The sequence below is a fragment of the Eucalyptus grandis genome, chromosome 4 (genome assembly GCF_016545825.1).
Source record: "Eucalyptus grandis isolate ANBG69807.140 chromosome 4, ASM1654582v1, whole genome shotgun sequence".
NCBI lineage: Eukaryota > Viridiplantae > Streptophyta > Magnoliopsida > Myrtales > Myrtaceae > Eucalyptus > Eucalyptus grandis.
The window spans coordinates 24,606,006-24,618,268 of NC_052615.1; the positions used below are offsets into that span (position 1 = coordinate 24,606,006).

Consider the following 12,263-nt stretch of genomic DNA (forward strand, 5'->3'; position numbering starts at 1 on the left):
CATAAAAAATTCTAAACTAGTACGCTTATAATAAATTTACTATTTCATTAGTCATTACATGTTGCCTTTAGCAAATTAAATTATTATAAAATACCAAAAATACCAATTATTTCAACTAATTTCTAGTGTGAACAAACGTTGCATATGATTAATTTTCTCTGGACTTGAATTTCCTGGATAATATTTTTAAATGTCAAGAAATTTTCAGCAAAGCAATCTTAAAGTTATCTCACTTGTCAACTGGTGTTTGAGTATATGGGCACGATACAATTTGAATAAGATTAATGTTGTATCTATTATTTTGACTTCGCAAAATTCTACAACAATTTATTACTTTATAGATAATACTTTCCAACGTTATTCTAGAACTCAATTTTTCAGTTTTATCCTGAAATTTAGAAACAAACCTAAAGTTGTATTAGAATTACATGCAAGTTGCAAGAAAAATTTGTAGAACATTTGGGCCGAAAAGCCCATACTCAGCACTCCAGTCTGTCACCCTCTGCGCTCTGCAATGGCTAGGTTGAAGGCCCAAACGTTCGAACGTCGCAATTTTCGATCCATCGAACCGGGCGGCGTTCTTCATCTTCTTCTTCTTCCATCTTGCAAAGCAGTCGAATCCCCTAAGAAGAACGGAGAGGGTTTAAGGCTTCCTGGGACGAGACCAGAACACCCTTAAACCCTACGCCCGCAGTATTCGCCGTCGGGTTTCTTGGTGGGTCTTTGGTCGGAGATGGGGAAGCAGAAGAGGGTGATACTGCCGCCGGACCTCCCGCCGGAGGTTTCGGAGGAGGCAATCGAGGTCTCCGACGAGGACTTGCAGTTCGTGAACGAGAACCTCGACTACGCCGGCTTCGTTTCCCGCTTGGACACCCATTCCATCACCAAGTCAGTGATCGCCTCCCTCCCCCCTCCTTTTCTTGTTTCTTGTTTTGTCGTTCTTGATCCGGTTGAGGAGGGAAGAGGGTACCCGGTGAGCCCATTTGGGGATTCCCCGTGAAGAAGTTCGTAGAAACAGTAGGTGGGTCGGTGCGTATTTCGGTTACCCTGATGATGGTCTTTGTATTTGTGGGCTGCGCAAGGCATGTGACGCGGGTGGCTGACCTGAAAGAAGATGCCCTGGAGGCTCTCTACGAGAAGAGGCTGAAGAAGAAGAAGGCCTTGCAGAAAGACGAGGAGGAGGAGGAGCAACCCGGGATTCAAGTGGGTCGTTTGGATGCTCTGCCAGTCAAGACCTTGGACGGCCAACTCTACTATCGCCCTTGTATTTGCACCCTTCTTGCTTATAGAAATGTGAATACACTTTCGGCTCGTGATGGACGTGTGCTGACTTTTGTGCCGTTTTGTCTTTTGGAAAATGCAGTGTCGAAAGCATCCAAACCAACTGAAGATGGAGGTGAAGGAGAAGAACACGCCCAAGAGACAGATAAGGGTCTGGTGAAGCTCAATAAAGCTGAAAGGCGAGCTAAACTTAAAAAGAGCAAGAAAGAAGCTAAAAAGCAGGCAAAAGAGCTGCCTCCAGATGAAGTGAAAGACAACCCCCAAACAGCTGTTTTGGTATCGCATTACTTCATCTCTCCCTGTGCATCTTTTGGTCTTTGCTTCTTGTTTTCTCGAACTATCTTTTCATCTAATTGAGTGGCTATACTTTGTAAGGGGCTGGAAATTCAACACTGCTAAAATTGATGGAAGGATAAAAATATACTCTTTTTTTGCCTTTTCTTTCTTTCTGTTTATGCTTTGGTTGTTCGTGAGATTCAGCGTGCCCTGGATATCTCATTATACTTTGCGAAGCATCAGTTTGGAGGTGCCTATACCTCTCTTTTCAGTGCTTTGCTTCCTGTTGCATAGAACTTGTGCATATATCTTGTGGGATCACTTTAGCTTGCTTATACTGAGTCGTTGGTTTAGATGCAATGAAGATTTGGACTTGATATTATGCCTGGATGTTTATCACAAGTTTGCTAGTATCATCGTACGGTTATCATACAGTACTTTAACATCAATACATTTCTTCTCATCTTTATGCAATGTCGTGTTTTCTTTAGGCTGAGTTGAAAGAGGACATCACTGCAGAAGAGTCATTTGAAACTAAGAAGTGTAAACTTGCGGAACTGGGAATTGCTCTGCTTGCTGACCCAGAGTCTAATATTAAACTGTTAAAAGAAATGCTGCAGATGTGCAATGACCACAATCATGCTATCGTTAAGCTTGGGCTTCTATCTTTGTTGGCTGTGTTCAAAGACATCATTCCTGGGTATGTTGCTGAGTTTATTTTGATGTGATGTTTACAGTTACGTCTACTCTCCATGTGTTCCCTTGGCACTGTTGTGATGTTTTCCTTTGTTGTGATATTATAGCTACCGCATTAGACTTCCTACTGAGAAGGAGCTGGAGATGAAAGTTTCAAAGGATGTCAAGAAGATGCGGTATTATGAATCGACACTTCTGTCTGCATACAAGGTTTTACTTGATTTTCTTGTGATTGTTGAATGAAGTGCACTCACCAGAAATGGGACAAAAAACACTACAAATCTTGGTTTACACATTCCTGTTTTAGTTAGTTTAATGTTGATTCAGAATTTGTTTCAATCCAATTTTATATACTCTGAGCTATTTCAAAATTTATTTAACAGGCCTACCTGCAGAAGTTGATGGTTTTAGAAAAAGTCTCCTTGTATCAACATGCGGTGGTTCGCTGCATCTGTACTTTGCTAGATGCTGTTCCTCATTTCAATTATCGCGAGAGCTTGGTTGAAGTTGTTGTCAGAAACATAAGTTCCTCGGATGAAGTCATAAGGTTTAGCCATATATTTTTCACTTCTCATTATTCTTCTTATGTTAAGAGTTTGCAATAAAAATAAGACCTTTGGTTGACTAGATGAGGAGAATTGTTGAATAATTGAGAACTTCGAAGAATAGTCTTTTGTTAATGTGGTCATTTGGGTGCAGAATTCTATTCTCATTTTGTGAATGGCTTGGGTGCTTCTGTGACAGATGAACTCATAAGATCACCAGTGTTGTTTTATCTATGAATATAAGTTGTTGCTTGCTTTTGGTTTAAGTTCCCTGCCCAAACAAAAGGGAAATAGATGAAGCATCGCTTAGCAATCATTTAGAGATGCAATGGCTTATGTTTGTGGTTATGTAAATCTGTGAGCATGTGTGCATGTGCCCTTGTATGAAGTCATGCAGGCAATGTAGTATGATCTTTTTTATGTTTAAGTCTGAAAAATAGTAGATAACATTCTATTTATTGTACCTTTTTACTTTTTGGTACGGAGTTGGGACTACAAGAAAAGGAGCTACTCCTTAAAGAGTCAAGTCCTACAATGACACGTGATACTTCTAGTTTTCTGGTCATATTCATTTGAGCATTTCTTCGAATGTATATTTTTCCCTTTTCCTCTCTACTCTTCTCTTGAATAAAAGATGTGAATGTATATCATCAGGAAACTTTGTTGTGACACTATTAAGTCACTCTTTACAAATGAGGGTAAACACAGTGGTGAAGTGACTGGAGCAGCTATTCGATTGATTGCAAATTATGTGAAAGCTCATAATTGTCAGATGCATCCTGACTCGATTCAAGTATGTTCTCTTTTTGGTCAAATATCCACGTATGTTTAATAGGTCACTATTTTGAACTTTGCGTTTCAATTACTTTGTTATTTTGTTAATTCACCCCCTCCTTTCCTCTCTCTCTGTCTCTCTCTCCGTTATAACTATCAAAATGCTTTTTCAGGTACTTATGTCTCTGTCATTTGACGAGGACCTTCATAGATCTGAAGCACCAGATAAGGATAAAAAAGTTAAAAAGAAGCATTATAAGAAAGGAAACCGACTAGAGGAATCAAGCCATCCACAACCGAATGATAGAAAGAAATCTAGGCAAGAAATGATGTCGAAAATGAGGGAAGAGGTAGGGATTCTTATGCAACAACTGCTTACTTTCTCTGATTTTCTAATTTCATATCATAAAATTGAGGTGCTTGGTGGTGTAAACAGGTTGCTGCTGATTATAAAGCAGCTAGCTTCGATCCAGATATTATGGAGCGCCGAAGGATGCAGTCAGAGACACTTTCTGCTGTATTTGAGATATATTTTCGTATTCTGAAGCATACTATGCACTCAATTGTGCCCAGGTGATTTTATGTGTCATTTTGTATGGTTTTGACACTTTAGTGAAATATTCGAATATGGTAGGGCATATTGGTCTTGGTGCGTAGTACCGTGTCAAAGCAAATGTTTTATCAGACACTGAAACTGGGGTTTCAATATTGGTCAGGTCTTCAGATTGACATGAAAAAATTCATAGGACAAATTTAAGCTGTGGTTCTTAATTATAAGTGATGCTGTCCATTTGCTGTGTTGATTTAATCTTTCTCTATAATCAATCTAAAATATGTGCATAAAGTTGAGTTAGAAATTGTCTTTGTGAATGGTATCTAACGGGATACTGTGATCACTTCATTCTTTCTGTTTGTTTTACAGACCTAATGGAGATACTGGTACAACTCATGTGACTGAGGCTCACCCACTTCTTGGACCATGTTTGGATGGTCTAGGAAAATTTTCTCACCTGATTGACTTGGATTATATTGGAGATCTCATGAATTACCTTAAAAAGCTTGCATGTTCTGGTGGAAAATCGGACAGTTCAGGAAAATGTGTGACCGTCTCGGAAAGACTTCGCTGTTGCATCATTGCTTTTAAAGTAATGAGGAACAATCTTGATGCTTTGAACGTTGATTTGCAAGATTTTTTTGTTCAGCTATACAACCTCATACTTGAATACAGGCCTGGAAGGTTAGCACTTCTATGTTGGGCGCTCAGTACCTTGCTGTCAAGTTTGTTTTTTGAGGTCATGTGCTCATGCACTTTCAGTTACCTGATTTTATTATACACCGTAGCTCTAAATGCAGATGACTTTGTTCGGAGATGAAATAGTGATCTATTTCTCATGACCACAGCACTTTTAACTGTAATTAATATCTGATGTCTGAAGCAGAGATCATATCCTTGCTGTCAAGCTGGTTTTCTGGACTCATCTGCTCATGTACTTTCGTCCACATGATTTTCTTTATAACCGCAGTCCTAGATGTTTGGCAATGACAGAGAAAGTCATGCAAGCATTAGTGACTTTGTTATAATGAACAAACCAGATTGGCAATAGTGTCTTTCTCCCTTTGTATGGTTACTCATTGATATCTGATGTCTCAAGCAGAGATCGGGGTGAGGTGCTAGCTGAAGCTCTAAAGATGATGCTGTGCAATGATAGGCAACACGACATGCAGAAGGCTGCAGCATTCATAAAGCGTTTAGCCACATTCTCATTATGCTTTGAGTCTGCAGAGTCCATGGCCGGTATCCTCTTGGTATCCCATGCCAATTATTTCTTTCCTTGATACTAAGATTATCATTCTAATTAGTTACTTGTTTGCCCTTACTCGCAGCCTTGGTCACTTTAAAGCATCTCCTCCAAAAAAATATTAAATGTCGGGTTTTGTTGGAAAATGATCCTGGAGGTGGCTCAGTATCAGGTTCTGTTGCGGTAAGCAATTTACTGCTTCCATGCAGAACCCTTAATTGATGCATGATATGTTAGATTTAAAATGGAGATGAACGTACTTATGCATGTGAAGTGTAGTCTGGAAATCAGGAAACATCTCCTCATTATGATTGACTTCAGTTTTTTTCCCTATGTCTTGTGCCAGAGTAAATTTAAATTTCCCCATTTAGCTCCAAGCAGGGCCTTGGAGAAAGTTGTAGCTAGCAGCCTTACTACAGTTGTAGCTACGTTTGGAGCCTTTCCTACCATTTATTAGTTTAGTTTTATGATTTTTGCTTTGCCTTTTAACCGTAGTCTGCAGAAAATGAAAAGAAATCTGTAACTTTACTAAATGTTCTTGTACAAGATGTCTGCTCAGTAGGATTGTTGCTTTCTAGATCCATTTTTCTAGTTGTCATCGTAAATGTCTGTTGAGAAGCTATGGTGGTGGTCTTTCTGACGAGCATTGGGCGAGCTTATCTTACATGCTCCCAGGCGTAGCGATGTTTTGCCATCTGCATGACTAGAGTGCACTCTTATAAGCTTTACCTTTATTAAAGCTCCGCTCAATAAAGGACCAATTTCTCGCATGATTCTGTCATATCAGATTACTTGGTTTCATGTACCCTTTTGTGTTGCTGAGTAAACTATGAACAATCTCTCTCATAGCAATTACTGTTTTGCAGAAATATCAACCATATGCCTTGGACCCTAATCAAAGTGGTGCGCTAGCTTCCGTGCTTTGGGAACTCAACCTTCTAACAAAACATTACCATCCAACAATTTCAACTATGGCTTCGGGCGTTGCTAACTTGAGCATTGCTCCTACCCAAACTTATCTCTCCAGGCTGTCCCCTCAACAAGCGTTCCTGGACTTGTCACTTGAACGGGAATCCTTCAGCCTGAAGAGCAATGCTATGAAATCGAGCAACAAGAGGAAACGTGCGAGTGAAGGAGCGGCCACATCCAGTGTGGACCGTATTCTGGAGGAAGCAGGTTCACTCGACGAAGGCGAGGTGAAAAAGAAGCTATCAGAACATTATATGCTCCTACACGACATAAAAGAGAATGAGAGATTGAGGAGCGAGTTAGATCGTACAACGAGGGCACTCAGTTTATACGATGAATACAAGAAGCAAAAGAAGCAAAAAAGAGGTGGAAAAAATGTATCCTGAATCTATAGAAAATCGGTCTCTGCCCACTGCCCAGGTGGTAATTTTGGTAACTTTTCATCTTTTTTTTTTTTTTTTTTTTGTGTGGAAATTTTGGGTTACCTACTACGTCCATTTTCCATCTTTTTCTCCTCTAAATATTTATTCTCTTATTGGTTTTTTAATTGAAATCCCCTAACCGAGGATTTTAAGAGCTGGACAGAATTAGCATATCGGTGAGAGAATGATGGGACTATGAAAGATGTGGCGTTGTGTGCCTCCCCCTCTTTTGTCCGGCAGGGGCAACCCATTTCGTCGGATCGACCCAATTACTAGCACCATAAAAACTTAACGGCTTATATCGAATAAAATCTCAGATGTCATTTTTCTACGTTGGGTACCTTGAGGATTTGGAAATGACAATGACCATCTACGTAGATATCAAGACGAATTTTCTGATTGATGGGACTTATAATTGCATGTGAGGCAGGAAATGTATAGTCCGAAGAAGACTAGTCCGATTTAGCATATGATGCAATTCTATAATTGATGGCAGTAATTCAGCAATTGGAAGAAAGACTGGCAAGTTTTAACATCTCCTCTACAGATCGAAAGCCTCTTCTAAATTAAGGATTAACGATAATCATATGGTTACGATTCTGTGATTAACACCCGTTCGGCATTATGAAACGAGTAGATTTTGACATTCAGATGGTGATTAGATAGATCTTCGAAAGCTCAAAAATTTCCCTAACCCTACTATAGCTAAAACTTCTCTCTAAAGGCAAATCTCCTATTCGGACTTATTCTTCAACGGCATAGTATGTTTCCTTGCCGGCGATAATGAATCGATAAAGAATAGCGGCTCGCACATGACATAGCGTGGTCAGCTCCTACTCGCGTTGGTATGTACATCCCTCGCGACGAATATGCTTGCAATACTATCCTTGCCAAACAAGTTGTGGTTTGTACTCTTTGAATTCTAGCATCTTGCTTGTCACGCCCCGGACCTTCTCTTGTCGTGGAAACACAATAACCACTTCGTCAGGATTAATTTGCAACATCCTAGGAGGTGTTGCCATCCCATTGATTTTTGTCTTTCCATTAAGCACATGTAGAAGTGTGCAACTCCATCACCTAATCAACAACGTCAAATGGATAGTAAGGAAAACACATGAATTATACATTTTATATACTTCATATATAAATTGGAATGATTTATTGACAAGCCCACTTCTTTAGGGCCATTCCCCGCACAAAAAAATATAAGGAGGGAGGGGTTAGTCTTAACTCTTTCTACAAGGGCGGTTACCAAAAGTGGTTCCCATTAAAAGCTGGTGTCCTTAGGGCTAGGGCTTGAACTTTGGGTCGTAGTCGGGGTTGGACTCGAGGTCGTCCATGGTGTATCAAGAGGGGGCAACACTTGACTTGTTAGCATCACTGGGCAGACTATCGAACCCACAACGAGGACCGTAGAAGTCCTCGTCAACCCAGGCGAAATAGGCCACATATAGATGGGGAATCAGGTACTCCATGCCCTTGTCCACCTACACCATTGTGGTATGGCACTAGAAGAGGATGTCGGTTGTAGCGTCCTCATGTCCAACACCACAACCTCCATATATACAGGGAGACCAAAACAAGATGGTGGAAGACTCATACCAATTGGCTTGAAAAAGATTAAACAACAACAAATGAGTTGAAAACTCAATAAATAAATAACCTAAACCTCGTATAGACGGATGCCTGGCATCAAGACCTTATGATTACTTGACCTAAAATGTTGATGGCAGATCAATAACAAAATCTTTGCTTTGCCTTAACTATGAACATGAAGGAATTCATTCTTTACTTAAACATCTGTCCTATCAAGAATCTACGAGATATCCCATGCTCAAGTGTTGTTCATGCTCACCTGGATCCTTTGAGTATGCCAATATGTTGTCAATGAACACTATGACAAAACTATCCAAGTATGTCTTGAACACTCGATTCATTAGACTCACAAAAGCAGCTGGGGTATTAGTCAGTCCAAATGGCATCACTGGAAACTTATAGTGGTCATACATGGTTCGGAACGTCGTCTTCAGGATGTCCTCTTTCTTGATCCTTAATTGTTGATAATTCTCTCTCAAATCTATCTTGGAGAACACTGAAACTCCTCAGAGTTGGTCAAACAAATCATCAATTCTTGGCAATGGTACTTATTCTTGATAGAAGCTTTGTTGAGTTGCCTGTAATCGATGCAAATATGCAACGATCTGTCCTTCTTCTTCACAAATAATACTGGTGCACCCCATGGGGACACACTAGGGTAGATAACCCTTTATCAAGCAACTCTTACAGTTGTGCCTTCAATTCCTTTAATTCTAATAACGCCATTCGGTAAGAGGTTTTGGAAATCAGCTTCGTTCTAGGAGCTAACTCAATAACAAACTCTATTTCTCGTTATGGGGGTAGCCTTGGTAATTCATTTAGAAATACATCGGGAAAATCTTGTATTATGGTGATGTCTTCCATCCTTAGTTCCTCAACTGACATGTTCATCATGGTCTCTAAATGACCTTGGCAATCTTCCTCCAGAAGTTGAGCTACCTCAAGTGTTGAGACTAGGGGTATGGAGGGTTCTCCTCTGTTTCCTATGAACTTGTAACTAGGATGGTTGAATGATCTAAATTGAATCACTTTACTATGGCAGTTTAACACCACTCGTTGCCTAGTGAGCCAATCCATCCCTATGATGACATCAAAGTCATACATGGCCAACATGACTAAGTCTATGATTCCCTTATGATCACTTATATTGATTTTACACCCTTAACACCCTATGGCGGACAACACCTCATCTCTCAATGGGGTAGAGACACTAAGATTCATTTCTAGCGATTGAGATTCTAATCCAGCTAACTTTGTAAATCGTTTAGCGACAAACAAATGTGTGGCTCTTGCATCAAATAATGCGTAAGTAGCATGTTCTTGTAAGGAGACTGTGCATGTGATTACAACTAGGGAGTTCTTAGCTTCTTCTTAGGTAAGGACATAAACTCTTCCTTGGGCTAGGGTTTGGTTGGTGTTGTTCTGTGGTGTAGCTCCAAATTGTGGCCTCGTTTGCTGTTGCTACATTTGCATCCTTGGTTGACACCGGGGATAGTTTCTTATATGATGGCCTTGTTCGCTACACCCATAACAAGCTCCTGTCTAAGCTAGACACGGTGCATTCTCATGCTGTCTTCCATAAACGTGACATATCTCACTTGAGGCGTACATCGGCTTCCCACCATTGTTCTTCTTATTAGGAGGAAAGAAACATTTACCTCCTGCCATTGGCTTCTTGCCCATGATTGGTTGTTATGAGAAGATAGATACTGCGGTCTTGTTGCAGTTGCTCGTTCTAGCGAATCCCTTTCTATTAGCTAGGCTCGCTCGTATAACTTATTATAATCCTTGAGGTTCAACGGCACCAACTAGCTTTGGATGTTAGGCTTCAAAACATCATGAAATCTTTTTGCCCTATCCACTGGGTTCTCAATCAATTTGGGAGTAGGCTTTGACAATTCTGTAAACTTTGCCTTGTATTGGTCAACCGTCATCTAATTCTGGTAAAGTCATGGAAATTTCGCCATCTTTTGATTGCGGGCACACTGAGATAAATACTTTCTATTGAATGTCTCGATGAAGCATCCTAGGTTGGAATGGTGCCTTTAGGAAATACCCTTTCTTTAGTGGCATTCCACCATTGACTAACGTTACCTTATAGCTGGTACACTGCCAATGTAACCTTGTCCTCATTCGAGCACCTTAGTAGTGCAAAAAATTTATCTAGTTCATCCATCCTTATAGTGGCCTTTTTAGGATCACCTAGCCTAGAAAACTTTGAGGGTCTCAATTTCAAGAATTGTTCAACTAGTCCATGCATCAATGGTTCACCATTCTCGTTGCCAAACCCATTTCCAGCTACTGGGACATTAACAGGGGTAGTAGTGGCCTAATTTTGAATCTACTAGTCCATTATATTCTCTATGGTCTCCAGTGCTTGCAAAATTCCATCTAATCAGGCGTTCTCTTTCACCTCCTTTTGAGGTTCACTGGCCCTAAGTAGTCATTCCTCTCTGAGCACTCATTTTGCAATTATAGGAGTTCTAGGGAAAACTTCCAAAGCAAGTTCTAACAAAAGATTAGATCTCTAGAACACTAGTTAAGAAAGCAATCAATAATCACAAGCATGCAATGTTTTCCTAGCTAACTATCCCAATTTCCCATGCACCTTAACAATCCTAGGTATTAATCCCCAAACCTTCCGTTGATACCTATAAATAGGTCAGAAGTTGTCATGCCCATATATAAACTATTAGGGGTGTCACCTTCCCTCACCACGGAATGCAAATCGACCACTTCGTTGAGATTAATTTGCGATGTCTTAGGAGGGATCACCGTCCCATTGATTTTTATCTTTCCATTAAGCACATGCAGAAGCATGCAACTCCATCACCCAATCGACAACGTAAAATGAATAGTAAAGAAAACATATATAAACTATACATTTTATATGCTTCATTTATATAAATTAGAACGATTCATTACAAGCGCACTTCTTTAGGGCTATTGCAATTTATTAGCCCGCCCAAAAAGATATAATGGGGGAGGGGTTAATCCTTTGCATGTGCTTAAATTGAAGATTAAAAAGAAATGGGGTGACGACGCACTTGGGACATTGCAAAAATAACCCCCGCCTCTTGAGACCCTAAGGATGGAGTCATGGTAGTGACAGCTTTTTGTATCAGAGCAAGGTTATTACCTGAAATGATAAGGTGCGCTAGCATTCGGGATAGTTAGCTAGGAAAACAACCTGTGCAAGTGAATGATTGTTTGATGATAGTTCTTGACTATTGACCCTTGATAAAGAAAAGTTATCTTTGCATTCCTATAGTTGTTCGATAGGTGAGTCACACGAGTACTCAGGATTGGGTGATCACGAGAGGAAACAATAGCTCTAGTTGCATTGGCTATGTACCATTTTGACATCATACTAGGAAGAATAATAATCAGAGTGTGTAGTAGAAAGACGAAGGAGTCTTTTTGAATTTCAAGTAGGTGATCATGTTTTCCTTAAGGTGTCACCGATGAGAAGTGTGTTGCGACTTGGGATGAAAGGAAATCTAAGCCCAAGGTACATAGAACCTTTTGAAATTCTTGAAAGAATAGGGAATTTGACCTATCGGCTAGCTTTATCATTGAAACTTACTCAAGTACATAATGTGTTTCAAATATTGATGTTGAGAAAGTATGAGCCCATCTGGCACACGTGTTGAACTCCAAAGAGATTGAAGTAGACGACATAGTGTCATATATTGAGGAGCCGATGCGGATCGTGGATAGGAAAGAACAAGTTTTATGAAATAAGACCATTCACTTAGTCAAGGTCCTATGACGGTTCCATGAAATAGAAGAGGCGACATGGGAAAGTGAAGAAATTATGAAGTGCCATTATCCATATCTTTTTGGATGACTAGGTATGCATTTAAATTTTGAGGATTTTTTTTTTTTTTTAAGGGGGAGAGTTG

At 40.0% G+C, this 12,263-nt stretch overlaps 1 protein-coding gene across 1 annotated transcript; it reads left to right on the top strand.

Moving 5' to 3' along the window:
- The first annotated feature begins 593 nt into the window (after positions 1–593).
- Positions 594–6,981, top strand: LOC104444550 (nucleolar complex protein 3 homolog). Its single transcript, XM_010058253.3, has 13 exons — positions 594–888; positions 1,083–1,264; positions 1,364–1,557; positions 2,049–2,257; positions 2,361–2,463; positions 2,637–2,800; positions 3,453–3,591; positions 3,746–3,922; positions 4,009–4,145; positions 4,495–4,809; positions 5,228–5,367; positions 5,457–5,554; positions 6,238–6,981. The coding sequence occupies exons 1-13, from the start codon at positions 734–736 to the stop codon at positions 6,724–6,726; spliced, it is 2,502 nt and encodes an 833-aa protein (XP_010056555.2). The 5' UTR covers positions 594–733; the 3' UTR covers positions 6,727–6,981.
- Positions 6,982–12,263: the final 5,282 nt, after the last annotated feature.